This window comes from Lissotriton vulgaris, chromosome 6 (genome assembly GCF_964263255.1).
Source record: "Lissotriton vulgaris chromosome 6, aLisVul1.2, whole genome shotgun sequence".
Taxonomy (NCBI): Eukaryota; Metazoa; Chordata; class Amphibia; order Caudata; family Salamandridae; genus Lissotriton; species Lissotriton vulgaris.
The window spans coordinates 1,161,938,484-1,161,957,142 of NC_141694.1; the positions used below are offsets into that span (position 1 = coordinate 1,161,938,484).

The window sequence follows — 18,659 nt, forward strand, 5'->3', positions numbered from 1 at the left end:
GACTCAGTGTTGTAAAACTTCTTAACATTACCTTTCAACACCACCACCCTATTTAGGTTCCAATCCCTATGATCATGGGTTTTCACAGCGTTAGTAAAAACCTTTATAACTTTCATAGGTCTGAAGAATTTAGGATTAGCCATCATTCTAGGTTGTTTAACAGCTACCCAATCACCAACACTTACCACAGTTTTCTTAGTTGACTTTTTGTAATCAAAATTCAGCCTTAAACTCCTCTCTGTTTAGTACATCGGATACATTTGCTTGAATCTCCTTACCCTTTTCCAAGGCATACTTGTGGCCCATGATGGTTCCAGATTTGTTTTGGGAACCCTCCCTCTAAAAAGCAAGAAGGGAGTTTTGCGGGTGGTGGAATGTGGAGTCAACCTAAATTCCTCAATTTTATCCACAACTTCTTTTCGCCAAACCAAAAACATAGCTTTAGATACAGAAATGGTCTCTTTTAAGACTCTATTAAGCCTCTCAACCATGCCATTTCACTCTGGATGGTACAGAGAACACAATTTATGAGAGATACCATTAGAAGACAGAAATTCTTCCATTTCCTTGGAAGTTAATTGTACCCCATTATCGTGAGAATTGAATTGGGAATACTCTCTCTTGAAAACAAGTTACGAAAACACCTAATAACATTGCTAGAATTAGTACAGTTCAAGAAGAAGATTTCCGGACAACGGGAATACATATCCATCACAACAAGAAGGAACACATGGGACCCATTCTCACTGATAGGACCTAAAATATCCATGGCAACATCCTCCCAAGGACGAGATGGTCTTCTCCTCACCAGCATGGGTTGCACTCTGGGAGACTTTGATTTATCACCAATTGCACATGGCATACATTCACGAATCTCCCTTTCCACCATTTTATCCATCACAGGCCACCAATACGACAGGTGCAGTCTTTCTTTCGCTTTCGTAATCCCTGGATGAGAAACATGAGTTACATTTATCAACTAATTTCTCAAACTTTCAGGGGGAATCAATTTCGAACCTCGAATTATAATACCATTGTCAACAGACAATTCATGTCTCACGTACCAAAAAGGTTTACTCTCCTCAGATCCTGACTTAACACTTGACCAAGTTCCCTGCAACAAAGACATCCCTTCTTTTAAAGTTTCATCCAAACCAGTAGCATCACACCACTTCTCTTCACTAACTTGACCATGGTCTACAACACACACATAATCAGCGCTGCCACTCAGATCACCATCACCACCATCAATTTCCTCAGGAGAGACGAGACAAGAAAGAGTATCAGCAATGCTGTTTTCAACACCCGGAATGTATTTGATTGAAAAGGAAAATTCTTGTAGTCCAAACACCCATTTGGCAATAGACTAGAAATCAAGTCAATTCCTTTTTCCCAAAAAATCTCAACTAAGGGCTTATGGTCTGTTCGAACCTCAAAATGTATCCCCCATAAAAATTTCTTCAACTTCTTTAAGGCCCAAAATACTGCGAGGGATTCACGTTCCACAACCGAGTAACTAGTTTCAGGGTCCTTCAAGCTCCTAGAAAAAAACATTATTGTTTTTAACCCAGATGGACATACCTGCTGCAAAACACCTCCTCCCTTTTCCCTAGCATCCGTACTGAGAATACATCTGAATTTTGGATCAAAACTTTCTAAGAAAGGAGCATTCTTCAAACATGCCTTAATATTAGAAAACAAATTTTCACATTTTTCTGACCAATCAAAGTTCACCCCCTTACACAACAGCGCTCTCATGTTGATGGTATGATCCGCAAAGTTCTTTACGAACTTTGAATAGTATTCCACCATTCCCAAAAAATTAATTAACTCCTCTTTACTCACAGGAGAAGACATGTTCATGATGGTATTAATCAATTCTTGCTTAGGTTAAATACCATTCCCACAAATATGATGGCCAAGATAATCCAATGCTTTTAGCCGAAACTTACATTTTTCCACTTTTATGGTCAAGTTATGGTCACTCAGTTTCTCTAAAACAGACTTCAAAATACTATCATGCTCCTTATTATCTTTAGCAAATATCAACAAATCGTCCTGATATATGCAGACACCTTTTATATTCTTTAAAATATTTTCCATAGCCCTCTGGAAGGCAGAAGAGGCTGAAAACAGCCCAAAAGGCATGCAAACAAACCTAAAAGTACCAAAAGGCGTAATGAACGCTGTTAGATCTCTAGAGGATTGTTCTAGCTCGATCTGATGATACGCTGAAGTCAGATCCAAGGTGCTAAACACCTTTGCTCCACCTAAGAGTGTGACTAATTCATGTATGTTAGGCAGAGGGTACCTATCAACTACGACATTCTTATTCAATTGGCGTAAATCAATGCACAGGCGAAGATCGCCATTCTGTTTCCTTGTGGCAACCACCGGAGCCAGCCATTCCATTCCCTCCACCTCCTCAATAATGCCCCCACATTTAAGTTTTTCAGTTTCTTTTTGCATCTCAGATCTAACAGCTAAAGGCACATTTCTTACTTTACAGTGAACAGGAAGAGAACCAGCTTTCAACTTTATTCAATGCTGGTAACCCTTCAAACAACCAAGCCTCTTTTCAAACACTTCTGGAAAATTACTGATAAGATCATGAACAAATACACTATCATTACTTTCGTCAATGACAGACACTCTCTCCTTCAACTGAATTGGAGGAACAGAATTGGCATCCAAAAATGCACCCATATCCCCTTGGTGAGACCAACTTATAATGCTATCTCCCTTTCCTGAGACATACATTTTCCCAGAAATCATTCTGTCTATGTACTCTATAATACCCAAAAAGTAACCATGCAGTTATATTGATTCACCTCCATATCCCAAAGGAAATATGTCTGATTTCAATAATTTGACTTTCTCTTTAAGTTTGCTCATGTAGAAAACACTTGAAACAATGGATATTTTAGCACCTGAATCAAATAAAACATTAGTGGTTTCACCCTCTACCAAGATATCAGCAACAGGTGCAGGTTTAAAAAAGTATGATGATAGGCTGGACTTGTACAATTACTTGACCACACTCAACACCCTCAGAGCCTACATCAGACTCCATGTTCTCAAACACATCAACCTTTTTTATCTTGGGGCTTTATTTAGTCTTGCACATAGCAGAAAAATGGCCTTTATTTTTGCATTTGGAGCAAATATGATCTATGGATGGACACCTCCTATCATTAGCAAGGTGTCCAGGATTGTCGCATCTAAAACACTTAAAACGTGCAACACCCTGACCATCACTACGTTTTTTGTATACAACCTTCTGTTTGCTTTTGACCTTACCATTGTTAACCAATTGAACTTTAACCTCCTTCCTAGACTCTTTCTTGATTACTTCCACACACTTTAATGAATGTTCAATCCTTTTGGCTATGGAAAGAACCTCTTCTAAGCTAGGTTCATTCCTAAGCCAAAGTTCTTCTCTAACTTTACCCATATTGCATCCCAGCATAAACTGATCTCTGATGTGTTTGTCAGTTACATTTTCAAACTTACAAGATGATGCAAGTTTTCTTAGAGCAGTAACGGGCGCCTCAACACTATCTTCATCTTTCTGAGTTCTCTTGCCAAAATTATATCTTTCAAGAATTGTACTTACTCTGGGTAGATAATGCTTATCCAATTTCAGAAGACTTATTTCATAATCATTTAATCCATCAGACTCCTCTTCTGGTAAATCAGGAAGGTGATCATACACATCTTGCCCTTCTGCGCCAAGGCAGTGCAGAAGTAAAGATGTCTTTCTCTCTGCACTCAAGGAAGCGCCACAAACTCTTGCATAGCCCTCAAAACACCTTTCCACTATTTCCATTAAATAGGCGGCTCACCTGGGTTGGCTAGAAAGAAAGGAGCCGCAGTAACATTTTGCATGGCCCCAAACATATGAAACTGAAAATTGGTACAGAACTTTACTTAATAAAGCCTTGAAGTCTTCAATGTACCCCATGAATTTGAATAAAGACGAAGAACTTTACTTGTCAATACCAAACTATTTCCAATAAGCCAGATGAAATAGGAATAAAGATGAGGTTACAGAGCTTGCAAATCGCGGAAAAGATTTGCAGATGTTAACTGGCTTCTTGCAGACATAGCGTGCAAATCGCTGAGTAGAAATCTTACAATTGTCACCAGAACATGCGAGATGCTGACAACAAAGCGTGCAAATTGCTGACACCAAAATTACAAAATGAAACAACTCTTAGAATAGTTTGCCAACAACGATACCCAAGGATTCCCACCTTGCGTGAATGAGCGAGCGTGCGAATCGCTGAAGCAGAAATGACTCGCAAACCTTGATAATGTATTTAGAAATGTAGCGTGCTAATCGCTGAAACGTATTGCAAAGAAAATTATGAAAGAAGCAAAGTCGAGAATGATTTGCACACAATTCCCACCTTGTGTTAATTAGCGTGTGAATCGCTTGAAGCGACTGCACCAAAATTCCAGACTCGCCTTCAAAATACGACTACGCCAGTGTTATATTTCAAAGAATAAAGCTGGAAGCAGGTGCAGGTTAAGGAGTAGTTTATTCTCCAAGAAGAATCCCATCCACAAGCGAAGAGATGAAGTCTTCAACTGGCCACAGTTTCACAGTTCTTGACATCATACTATGACCTACATATATTCTAATCATAGATACACAATAAGATCTAGAAGAGGAAGGTAAAGATCATAGAGACTGAGGATGAATAATGTTGAGGATATCACAACCTGCCTCCTAAACTCTGAAGTGTGTGTATAAAAAAAGCTGCTCTATGTACAATCTGCAAAAAATCTATATTTTAAAAGCACTTTCTCTTAAAACCGTTTGCACACTTTGTAGCATCCTATCTTATTCTGTATGTAAGGCGTTTAAAATAATGACAAAATAATTCACAGTGATTTCTGTCACAGACTGGAACCTTGTAGCACAAAACATATACAAGTCAGTATCCTCAACTACACCAACCATGATTCTATGGCCCTCTGGTGCAGAGCATTTCACTTTGAATAACAGAACTTATATTTATTTTTCATTCAAGTGGCGCATTATTTTATATGTAGCTTCCGTATTATGAAAACTGAAAAAAGTAACAGAATATTTTGTGTTTTAGCCACACCTTTGACCACGCCCACATGCTCACTCACCTCTCCCCTTAGCGCTCAGCATCACTGTTCCCATGCTTTATTTTATGCACACCGACCGCTGAGTACTCGCCACCATCAACACCACCACCGACTATATCAATATTTCCACTGGTGCTCCCCACCAGCCCCCGTAGCACTCACCCTGTGTGGAATGGTTTGCCACTACCTGTACTGTTCGCTTCTGCATCTTCTCTGCTTCAGATTTCCTGGCAGGGCAGGAAAAATAGAGCACCACAGTGTTGCGGAACGGTCTGTGTCATGGAAGAAAAAAAGCTACCCCTTCATGAGTGCTGCAATCAGGGTTGGATTAGGATTAAAAATCAGCCTAGGCAGGCAAATAAAAAGTGGCCCACATTTGCATAGTGCCTTTCCGTAAATCACTGCTTTGGCGAACTTTTATTAAAAATAAAATGTGTTGGGGGATATAAAAATGCACAGATTTGTTTACCCTTGTGAAACACACCTGAAAACAAGTGACACCACTTTTGTTCAAGTCCCCTGCCCCTGCTTAATATGCATATATTAATGGGCCGGTCCAGGGAGAGAAAGGGAGTGACACCTCTGCTCGTTGATAAAAGGAAGGTGATGTACGCCCATCTACCTCCAGAAAGGCCACTCAGGTACCCACTGGGCCGCTGGCGGCATCCGAACAATGCAGAAACGGCCCAAATCGATCCCCCAGGCTGCTCAAAAAAGCAGCCCACAGCTGGAATTCGTGAACCAGCCCCTCGGGCATTGCCCGAGTGCCCATTTTACCAATCCGACCCTGGCTGCAATTTGCCCCAACTCTTTTCCAGTCTCGGTTGTCTTTCAGCACGCCAACGTTTGTTCTTTTTCAGCAGCCTCGATCACCTTTTCTTGAAAACTGTGATATCAGTCGCTCCAGTCTTTTCCACTGCACAATTTGATGCATGAATAATATGTGACCTCGAAATTTTACTACAAATATGTACTGAAGGTTTCAGTGAAAATGAATGTTATTCAATAAGGTCACTAACTACGCTATATTGGCAAAATGTTCGTCAAAATGTTAGTGAGCATAAAAGGTAAATACTGAGTGTTTACTTGAATGAAATAGTATGTATTATTCCATGTGCCAATTTACGCAGTGCATTTTTATGAATATGGTTGGGGAAAAAACACCAATGTGGGTAAAAATGTTTTAGCTCATTACTAGGGAAACCTCGGGCAACGAGGGAAGACTAATAAGCAACTGAAATAAATTGATTTACAATGTTTAGTAGAGAAAGCAAGACTATTTACAGCCTAGGGGGACCAACTACATAAACTTTCCAGCTGATGCTTATTTGCACTGTGGTGCTTTTATGGACCATAAAACATATTTGTATGCTGGTTTGCTAGGGGCAGTGGTCTCTGCTGGAGCGCCTATTTAAGGGCATATTTACAAGAATGTCACACAGCCCAGCAATTTATCTTGCACCGCTGAAAGATGGGAAAAGGGCAGGAGTGCACCGTATCTGAAAGAATACAGCACATTTCTGCCTCTTTCCCTGCGTAGGCTGCCATTTTGGCTGCATGTCGCTAAGGCATGCTCCCTTGCACCCTGGTGCAAGAAGGCCTGTGTTGCATGCAGGATTATTTTTGTGCAAGAAGGGAGGGGCTTTTTCCTGCACAAAAACGATTCTGAAAGCATATATTTTTTCTTTCTTTGCTGCATAATGCACATATAGAAATAGGAGGCAACGAGGAGAAATAAGGTTATAAATACCTGGTTCGCCTCCCCTGAGACGGCATAACTGTTTGGCACATTCCCAAGTCTATCACGTTGGGTAAATCTGGAAATGTGTCAAAAACGATGGGAGTTGTGTGGGTTGGCCCACACAACGCCCATGGAATGCCTTCCCAGGGCAGAGTAATGCAGGGCACTGATTTGCGTCGCTCTTGTACCACGGTGCAAGAGTGACGCAACTGGGCTCATAAATGTGACCCTCAGTGTTTATGATGGTTGAAAATGACATTCTGAAATATGATTACATTCTATGTTTCCATTTAAATAAGGCAGAACTCACACAGAACTAGCAGAGGTGTACTTTGTACTTCCTTTTGTCAGCCCATTAATGACGCAAGCCCTGATAACTCGAGATTATAATTCTTTGCATTTATATGCAATGCATACAGTTATGACTGGTATACACTTCCATAATTACCCTCTCGTTTGCCTGGCACTTTCCAAGAGCAAAGGGTAGTGTTTCTTTGTTTGGTTGACGTGTAACTCACATTTTTGAAAATGTTGACAGACAATACGTGTTCTTCTCATTTCTCTGTTACAGTAGAACATGCTTTGAAAGATGGTGATTGCATGTGTGTTCCCTTTTTTTTCAGAAACCGTATTTGAGAAAACAAGATGGAATAATTATGGACTACTGCTAGCATATAGAAAATAAGGTAGAGCTACATAATAGCTAATATGAAGGCAATTCTTGCCCTCAATCACTTCCCTTAAGTTAAAAACAAAAAACATCAGACAGATTCCTCAAAGTTATGAGACAAAACAGACCTAGCGGTGATCCCTTCCTCTTGGCAGCACCTAATATACAATAGCCCTAACTATATTCCCAGTTTTACCCATGTGCTAAAAGGGGGACTCGTGTGCACACTGTATAGCACACACCGTAAAGGTGTCTATTCCCTAGGGAATTCAAATTTGTTTTTACATTAGCAAAGGTGCATCACAAACAATAATGAGTCAAGGTATAATTAACAATGAATCTCAAATGATGCCTTTCTTTTGGATTTCCAATCTTTATTCAAAAAGTGGAATACCACACAGCCGACGCGTTTCGTCCCACGCAGGGGACTTCTTCAGGGCTGTTAGAACAAACCAAAAATAAACAGAGTGTCAAGGGAGAACACCTATTTACTTTTCTACATGTAGCACATCTTTTTACATAATTTGAAGCAATATGATCCAAGTCTAAAATATGTCTTGTAAAGTAGACATATTGGTGTATATAATTTCAGTGCACAATCAAAATACAAAATCTAAAAAAATCACAAGATTCTAATCAGAAAGAACTAGGGAATAAAAAGGACAGACATTTCGAAGATGAAGATAGATTGGGAGGCCACTGCTATGTGTACCCCCTGTCTAACATATAGTGTTCATATTATACAACATTTGTTTCTGAGTTTTGAGAAAGATGCAGAAAATGGTAGAACATATGTATAAACACATTTTAACAAGAGCCAATGATTGACCCAGCAAGGAAAGAGGGAATTGTTAAGGATAGTCAAATCTGGGAGAGCCTCTGAGAAGAGCAGCCCTTAAAAAGAGGACGGGTAGTTTTATTTAAAGGGACCCCAAAACCCAATGTACAGACGGGGTCGATGGCATTAGATCAAGGGGGGGGGGGATCAAGATGGACATTTACCTTTAAGTTGTTAATGTTGGCCTTCAGAGTGCAGAAAGCTGATATTTTGAGAGTAGGTATTCCTCCATATTCAGGTGTCTAGATATGTTCCTTCTGGGACATATAGGAGAGACAGGATAATTTTAAAAGCATGTAAGCTAAGTTAACTTAACTGACTGTGATAGTAGAGCTAATCAATCCTAGAAAAGCTTCACTGGTGATATCAATGCACAAAGGAGAGAAGAATACCTTGATAAATCATATTTTGCAAAGACACATGGTAAGGCGTTTTTCTTGTCTTCCGGTGCAATCAGTGATGGCAAGTTTCACCAGTTACTGAAGAGAGAACGATATATGTTGGGCTCTGAAATAGCAATAGATCAGAATCAATAATGGTAGCTATATCCCTGTCTGGGCATGGAGGCCTAGATATCCTTAAAACAAGGATGACAGGTGCATAACAAAAATAGACATAAATAGACATAAACAGGGTCACTACCTTCTCAGCCTATTTAATGTCCGTGGTGATTCAAAGTCCTTTTAGGAAGATCAAAGAGATGTATTACGTCACCAGCCACGGGCTGAATCGATGTGTTAATTAATTCAAGTGACCTACAACAATGGAGAGGCAAAATAAGAGGTCTATATAAAAGCTTGTAAGTAAATGTCAGATTTAATAAAGGTATGGTTGCTTGCAAGGGAGGCGAAAGATGTATATTAGGATATGTACGTCCATGCATGAAAAGTTAAATATTCAAAATATGTAGGGTCATGCAGAGTAAGTACTACTTCTAGCAAACCCAATAGAGCAAAGAATGGACTTTAATAATCTGGGACATAATTCTATTGCAAAAGCACAAGCCTGGAGGCACATAGTCTAAAGGGTGAGTGCAAAGAGTCCAGCAATAGCTTCAGGGGGAAGCACCAAGGGGTATAGTAACCCCATAGGCACAATCCAATAAGATAACAAATAGGACATAGAGACTTCTTACCAGTCTAGAAAGGACTGTTCTGTCAGTATCAAAGGGGGTCCTCCGTCCGAACCACAGGTGTCTGGCATTGTCCCTATTAGACAGGTATATATAGAGCCCACATTAGCTTGTCTTTATTGCTATTTCAGAGACCTACATATATCGTTCTCTCTTCAGTAACTGGTGAAACTTGCCATCACTGATTGCACCGGAAGACAAGAAACACGCCTTACCATGTGTCTTTGCAAAATATGATATATCAAGGTATTCTTCTCTCCTTTGTGCATTGATATCACCAGTGAAGCTTTTCTAGGATTGATTAGCTCTACTATCACAGTCAATTAAGTTAACTTAGCTTACATGCTTTTAAAAGTATCCTGTCTCTCCTATATGTCCCAGAAAGAGCATATCTAGACACCTGAATCTGGAGGAATGCCTACTCTCAAAATATCAGCTTTCTGCAATCTGAAGGCCAACATTAACAACTTAAAGTTAAATGTCCATCTTGATTCCCCCCCCCCTTGCTCTCATGCCATCAACCCCGTCTGTACATTGGGTTTTGGGCTCCCTTTAAATAAAACTACCCGCCCTCTTTTTAAGGGCTCCTCTTCTCAGAGGCTCTCCCAGATTTGACTATCTTTAAAAATCCCCTCTTTCCTTGCTGGGTCAATCATTGGCTCTTGTTAAAATGTGTTTATACATATGTTCTACCATTTTCTGCATCTTTCTTAAAACTCAGAAACAAATGTTGTATAATATGAACACTATATGTTAGACAGGGGGGGGGGGTACACGTAGCAGTGGCCTCCCAATCTATCACCATCTTCGAACTGTCTGTCCTTTTTGTTCCATAGTTCTTTCTTATTAGGATCTTGTGATTTTTTAGATTTTGTATTTTGATTGTGCACTGTAATTATATACACCATTATCTCTACTTTACAAGACATATTTTAGACTTGGATCATATTGCTTCAAATTATGTAAATAGATGTGCTACATGTAGAAAAGTAAATAGGTGTTCTCCCTTGATACTCCGTTTATTTTTGGTTTGTTCTAACAGCCCTGAAGAAGTCCCCTGCGTGGGACGAAACGCGTCGGCTGTGTGGTATTCCACTTGTTGAAGAAAGATTGGAAATCCAAAAGAAAGGCATAGTTTGAGATTAATTCATTATACCTTGACTCATCATTGTTTGTGGTGCACCTTTGCTAATGTAAAAACAGATTCCTCAATGTTATCTGTAAAAGGGAGATGGTTGAACAGTTTTGTGAGCCAGTGAGCAGGACCTGTGTGGGAGACGTCAGCCGCACCCGCATTGGAAGTGCATCCATCCCATAATATGTGACAGAACCTCAGATCACTTTTTATTTTACGGTCTTCCTTTCTAGACTATTGTAATTCCCAACAATTCATTTGTAATATACATATATAGAAGGGCTTTTAGTCAGCAGGTTTCATTTATTGGTCTTTTAAACTGTGATTCTACATTTGGCTACCGCCCACCACGACATTCAAAATGGGACAATGGGTCAGCCACTTTACCAATGGGTTCCCTTCAATTTAAGCGACCTAAAAAAGTCTGTGCACATTGTTCCCATTCACCAAACAATAGTTCCTTTCTCTTCAGGGACAAAACCGGATCTAAGTGAGCTTTTCATTTATTTCCAACTTCAAATAACCGTTATTTATTTTACCTGCACTTCGGATTTCATAATTGATAACTCTTTTTTAAGTTGTTGTTATAAAATGTGTAACATTTTAGTCGTTTGTAGTTAAATGTTTGGTTAGGTTTTTTTTGTCTCCAGCATATTTATAGGACTAGATGTGCTAAGCATTATAATGGTTACAAACACTCCCATTCAACATTTGTGACCATTAGAATTATATTTCCTGTATATCCATCCCAACAGATAACGATTTGTTATCTAAAAGGGGAGTGTCATAGGTATCCTTTACGAATGCCGAACCATTATCTTATTGGTTTCAGACATCGCTTATCTAGGTTTTGCCAGAGCTATTCATGATGACATACAGATCGCCTGAATTTTCATTAGTACCTGAAAACAAATATCTGAATAAATTGTATTTTTGTACACTAATCATTTTTGAGGGTGGCAGGAAGCATTCCCCAAAATATTGGAGAGAGGAGTTGGCCTAACGGCTAGGGCTGTCGACCTCGAATCTGGAGAACTGGGTTTGAGTCTCGGCAGTGACACCATACATCCTGTGATTCTGGGCAAATCACTTAATCTCCCCTGCCTACATTTTTTTTTTTTAAATGAATGTGCCCTCATGTAATGCAACTGGTGCTATGTAAAGCGCTCTGATACCCGATTCGGGTTAAGTTCGCGCTATATAAAAACTCTGTAAAAAAAAATATATATATATTCTGATTCGATTTGAAACAGAGATTCAACAGTTTTAAAAGTTGTTGATTTAATGGAACATATTTATGGTGATGCTGAGTATTGTGCTTCTTACCTGTATATGTGGCAAGTTTTTGGGTACTTTAGGTATCTAAGTTCTTAGGCTTATAGGATAAACCTAAACTTTCAGAACTGGAACACATAACAGAGAATCAAGCATTGGTGCTGACAAAGGGTTTAATAATATTCTTTTATTTTCATAAGCAGGTATGCTTTTCTGACTCCTTGGATAATATACATCCTATACAATTAACTTTTTCTCAATGTCCCTGTATGCCATTTAAAAAACCGAATATACCCCTTGATAACTTTTGCTTTTACTTTGATGATTCCTTATACCATACTTAGCCTGACCTCACTGATTCACAATTTGATCAAAATTCTTTTGACAAGAGTGGAACAAGTCTCAAGCTCGCCGCTGACCTCATGTTTTTTATTGTTAGTTATGAATCCCTCACGTTCCAAATGGATGCTCCAAAAAAAAATTACATAGGTTATAAATGTATGCCAATGATCATTAATTTGTGCAGGCGTTTGCCTGCATTCTCAATATTTTGTATTGAGCTGAGCTGCGAAGGAGGCCATTGAGGTGCCTAAGATCTTAGTTATTTTTTATTGTCTCTTCAATCCAGTCGATAAACATTGAAACTCGAACATAAACACCGGGCTTCATAGGCTGGGCACACCCAAGACCCCAAGAGGTGACTCCTTGCAGGACATATTTTTCTCCATCGTGGCAAACCAGAGGTCCTCCGCTGTCTCCCTGCAGAGAAAAACAAGAGAATATTGTCATCAATACGGAAGGCCACTGATTTCCCAAAATGCTCTGTTTTAGGACTGTTCTGTTTTGGTGTACAGTTTGCACACCAGGCTAGGGGCAGGCAACACAGATACATTTTTTTCTTTTCACATTTGCAGGGCAACTTTGATAACCAGGCTGGTCAATCTTGGGCATATATATTAAACTTCATCTCACTGTTGGTTTGACGTGTTATAGCTTTAAATAAGGAGAAGTACATTTTGTTTCAAAGTCAGGCTTTCCTAGTTCTTCTCTAAACATAATAGGGCCAATTTGTGATGGGGTTCTGCAGAAGATAAAGTAATACTCCTTTACAACTCCTTGACATACTCTTGTAGGGCTTTGTGAAGCGGCCCTAAAACATCTGACATGGGAATATTCAGGCAATATTCATAAACAGTACTCCTGTAGCTCTACTTCTCATACCCATAAATACTTATGTGATTCGGTCTCAATGTGTGTTTATAAAGTGCATTTTGACCCTGAGGAGACTATTGGTAGATTATAGATTCTTATTGTTACTCAGTACAGTGGCGGTCCTTTTCAAAATCAAAGATGGGTGAAAGCCTCAGTGGAACTTCTGGGACCTAAACTTGTAACATTGGGGTCAAACAACTATCTGATCACCTATTAGTCCACTGAGCTGCCAGAACCACTAATGAGAAACATTTTGCAGGGCACCAGATAGTATCACTAGCTAATTGCACAGAGTGACACATTCACAAATGAAAGTCATGTTTATATTTCAGGTCAATTGGATTACCTATGTCAGTCAGATAGCCTATGAGAAATGTAAAATATCTGAAAAACTCCAGGCAGAGGATGATGTTTCAGCGTAAAATAAAGGAGGAACTCGGGCTGAAATGTTCAAAGAACTGGTCACAAAAATGTAATCATGTTCTACAACCAACTTTTTTATGAAAAGTAAAAAAAATTATAAGCTGACCTATTTACAGACACGTAATGAATATTAATGACGTGTGTTACACATTATGACTCACTCCAATTGGAGACCATCACAAAGATGGAAGCTTAATAGGGTCAGCAGACTATGATGCTGTAATTGGCTCTGCAACCTGTTCTGCAACCTGTTTTCTTTAAAGTAAACAGAGCTGCCTTTCTAAACAAAACTTTTCTTTCTTAAAGTATACGTACTGGCAGTGACCCCCGGGCCGCTACCTACTCTCAAACATACTTTATTTGAAAACTTACAAAGGAGACCCCTTCCCATTTGCATAGGTGCCCACCTGACTGGTTATTGAAATTAGGTGGGAATCAGGTTGAGGCCTTCCAATAGAGGCAAGGTTAGTTTTATTCGTTTATAGTCAATGCAAATGTACTAGGAAAACAAAGCAAACTCTGTAAAGAAGCAGCAACAGGAACGTATGTTTATTGTCCAGGGATCACCTTGTACCCGAAGGGCAATCCCTTAGGCTTAGTTGCTGCAAGTGGATTTATTGCTTGAGTATAAACCTATTTTGCGACCTCCTTGCTCTCAGTTGAAAAAAATGCCAGAGCTGATAATCTGCCTTCATCCATTGTGGTGAGTGATTTCATCTTTAAGGGAGTTAGATACGTTTATCTTTTCAGTCCAATGCATTTCATGATTTAGAAATGCTGTTTGGACCTTTCAAATTAGTAATCATGCAAGTCTGAAATAAAAGGAGGTGGGCATTGAATTTGATATCAGTACAAGAAAAGCTTAAAATTCTATCTAAAAAAATAGACTAATGTCCACTTTACAGGTTAAGGGCTAAATTCTGATCTCTGTCTAACATGAGTTAGGAATGGATAGAAGATTGGCAGTGCCAGATTTTAAAGAATAAAGGAATATAGTGTTGAAAGCGTAATCAGACTAAGCAGAGGCCAGTTTTAGTGTAATATGATAGACTGTAGCTGAGTTGTGATGATTCAAGTAGATTTATTGATGGATTATTAGATCAAATCATATAATCATTAAAGCCCCACCAGGAACAACTCTCTTGCTGCTCAGCACTCTCTTCCAACTGTCATCCACCCACCAGGCATCCCACACATTCTATATTACCTCACACACTCCAACATTCCACCATTCATACACATAGGCTGAGCAGCAAGACAGGTTATTGAGAAAGGCACATGGCATCCAAACTAGGATACCACAGTTAGCCAATGCTTTATGCCACTCATACAGTGCCGTCAGAAGAATACGTTTGTGAACAGGCTGCCAGCAGATGGGTTTAAGATGTCTTTCTGCCATAAAATCCTCAGAGAGCCCACTCTACCTTTGTCCCTTGATGAAACCCTACCTTCCTAACAGGCATCTCAGGTCCTCAGAGACAGCAATGACTGTGATCCCCAGAGTTAACAGAATGCGTCTGAGAGGTAGTTCTTTCAGATTCTTGGCTGCTCAACTCAGGAACTCTATGCCCTTGGATCTGAGAATGGAACTATCCGAAGTCCAGTTCCCCCAAAAATAAAATACCTGGCTATGCAGGGAAAACTGCTCTGGCAATGGACTATGTAGGTAATAATGATTGAAAGTCAGAGCTGGATTAATAGGCCTCTATTGATGTAATTTTAGCGCGGGGACGCTCCATCTGGAGTAACAAGCGCTCTACAAACTCCCTAACATAACATGTCCCAAAATGTGTTGTCTGCATGGAAAGATGAGTATCAACTGGTTCTGCCTGTTGTACCCTGGTTTGATACCCACCCTATTGCTCAGAAATTCACTACTTCCAATCATCTTTAGGAAGGTGATGAAAGCAAATCCCTCAACTTGCCAGGCTAGTAGTAATGTCTGTGCTAACTCAGGCCGGGGACCAGTGACAGTCTATGATGTTTGTGGCAGCCAGTGGATGGGCTTCAAATGCAGTGCACAAGCAAGCTGCTGTTGCTTATACGTCTGGAGCTTCAGTACCCCGGCCACCTAGGCATAGTCACACCCGATGTCTCTACGGTTACCTGCTCTCCTCCATAATTGGGGGAGTGCCGGGAATTAGGGAGACTCACAACCCCTGTGTGGGCTGCGACCACATGCCTGTGCATTACCACAACAAGTGCTGCGATCATCCACTTCATAGCGGAGTCAGTCCATGTGATGCCACCTATTTGGGTGACAGAAGAAAGAGATTGTCAAGAATTACTATGTATGGCCCAATTAGGCCGCAGTGCCTGTACCAAACAGGTGCCATTAGGCAAACTCACCTAGTCCAAACTGAGACGGCTGTATCCATAGCAACCTCAACCTGTACCAGTCTCAAATTTTACATACTGCTTGGACCAGCACAGCGTCAAGCGTGCTATACTAACACTGCCCTGGTGCAGCGCTTTATTGTGGACGGAGAGGGCTTCAATTGCATCTGAGTTTGGTAATGGGGACACCAGCACTAAAATGCATTACACTAAGCTGTAGTTTAGGTACCATAATTCTAGCTCAGAATGCCTAGAACACAACTCACTCATCTTAACAGCAATCTGTCCAACCTCGTTTCTCTTCCAAATGTGGTAATTGGGTTCGTTCCAATCAGGAGTAGATAAGTGTGTATTTAAGGAGTTGAGTTGCTGAAATTGCTTCGGCTTTCAGCACCATTTTCGTTTTCAGAAAAATGTAAATGGGCTTTAATGTAAGCATTTGTTATCTCTGTCCTGTCCGGTGTCCAGAGTGATTGCTAGTTCTCTACATCAATTTGCATTAGCTTGATCATTCTTCTCTGATACAGTTGAGCTGCACCAATCTGGATGCCCAAAGATCTACAAATCACCCGGCTCATGCAGATAAATAGAAAGGAGCTCAAGCGGGGATGCTTGATAAGTTTGATGATAGACAGTCTGCATGAAGGAAAGCATAGTGCAAAGGGCTATGAGCAGCCACCTACATTTATAATGAGGAAAATTACCCAATAGTTTTAAGAGAGATATTGGGCTGGTTGACTAAAGAAATGACTGAAATTCAATTATGTAAAGCGGAAGTTACTATTCGCATAACTTTAGTTTGAACAAACAAAATAAACTTGCTACTGAAGGCCATTATGTGCATCCCCAACAGATATAAAATCAGAGCAACAAATTTAGAATTGACAGATATCAAATCACGTGTGTGCTATGACCTGGCTGAATATTTTATAACCTGACAAAAGAATCAATGAACACATTTCATGACCTCACCAAAGAGCCAGAGAAGTCTTAACAGCATTTAGGTCCCCGGGCAATGCAGTGCACTGAGCCCTACCTACACAACCACTCAAAGGAATACAAATGTTTAACGGAAAATATCTGTTAAATTCTGGTGTGCATGGGTCGCCTATGCTCGTGAGGCACCCAGGCAACTGCCCAGCGGGTCCATGCATTAAGACAGCACTGCAAAGAGCATGAAATGGCCAGAGGTTCCATAACTTTGTTGAAGGTTCCATGTACAAATCAGAGAGTTCAAGACCTGCCCGAGAAGTTCATTGGTTAGACCACAAAATCAATGACCAAATCAAAAAAACCAAGACCCAGCTGAAGATTTCAAGATTAGGTCATGCAGTGAAGGGCCTAGTCAAAGAATCCAATACTTTGGTGATAATTTCAGTATCAGATCAAAGTCTCAACGACGTATCAAATATCCTGTGGCTGGGCTAGAGATTCCATTGCTAGGCTGAAGATTTAAAGACCTGGATGATGATTTCATGATTAGGCAATAGAATCTATGAAGTGTTAAAAAACAAAATACGACCTAGCTGAAGATTGCTAAATCTGGCCTCAAGATTGGCCTAAAAAGAGAGCCACTGTTGTCTGTGACAATTGTATTTTCTTCCATGAGGCTTAATCACAACAGGGCACATATATCCTGCCCAGCCGGGATATATCTGGGAACTTTCAGTTACTTATTGAAGTGCACAGTATTCCAGTGCCCTTTCTTACCTGGCAGCTGTCAGTACCACCATGTATATGTCCCGCACAGAGTTCTTTTGAAGTAACTCTTCCACTCAGATATTCAGGCCGATTACATACTTTATTTTCAATTACAGGAAAGCCAGCTTCTTTCAGATAACCTTCTCCACCAGTGCCTACATGGATAAAAACATGACAAATACATAGCTTAAGGATTTAGATTAATTTATTTCTTTAAATATTTAGCATAAATGCATATGCGTGAAATGTGATATACTGTTTATTATTACTGAGAAATTAGTAAGGGGCCCATAATGAATGAGAGGCAAAGGCTAAAGTGGGTCACACTACACCTCCCCTTCCTCAACATGTTAATACACAGCTGATTGCACTCTGCACATCAACATTTATGGTTTATGTTTTGAATAAAAGATATTTAACTAAAACCAGGATGCAAGGAGTTAAATGTGTGCAGTAAGGTTAAATAGCACAGAAAAGGCTTCATGATTATCAGGAGAGAGGTTTCCCTGTGTAAAAATAATTGAAACACGCAATTTGTGGGGCAGCAAGTTGTATTTTTTTTTTGTGTAAAATTTATTATTTGTATTTTGCAAGGTTTTAAGTAGAAGAAAGAGAGGAAAAAAAAGGAACAAGAAAAGAAGGAGAAGGAGAATAAAGGAACAGGCGACATTCCTCCATATAACCCCACACAGGGGGTGCTGAAGAACATTACTGCAAAGAAAAAAGCCCAAAAGTACATCAAAAGGGACGGCAACCAGCAATGTCAATAGGAATGCAAGTGATATGGAACTTCAGCCTACATCGTCCGGGAGGCGCACCCATGTCTCAGCGGCTAGTGCAAAATTCTCAGAAGGAAAAGGGTGTCCCAATCATGATCACAAACATAGAAAAAGGCCAGGCCGTCCGCCTGCAGAGGTGATTCGTGTCGCAACTAAAAGAAGAACAACAATCCCAACTCAACACCCCGCCCCCCCCATTTCCCCCCCACCCCCCACCCCGCCCCCAGTGGTGGCGACCATCACGCACTCAGAACATCATCATACAGACAGGTGATTAAAGTTGAAAGAGGTG

At 40.1% G+C, this 18,659-nt stretch overlaps 1 protein-coding gene across 1 annotated transcript in view; it reads right to left on the reverse strand.

Annotated features, from left to right (window-relative positions):
* Window positions 1–12,082: 12,082 nt before the first annotated feature.
* PLG (plasminogen) overlaps window positions 12,083–18,659 on the reverse strand; it is a 330,074-nt gene continuing 323,497 nt past the window's right edge. The window contains exons 19-20 of the mRNA XM_086927242.1: window positions 17,598–17,743; window positions 12,083–12,674 (exon numbers count right to left, since the gene is read on the reverse strand). Coding sequence (XP_086783368.1) covers window positions 12,513–12,674; window positions 17,598–17,743 — 308 coding nt within the window. The 3' untranslated portion in view covers window positions 12,083–12,512. The remainder of the gene's footprint in view (window positions 12,675–17,597; window positions 17,744–18,659) is intronic.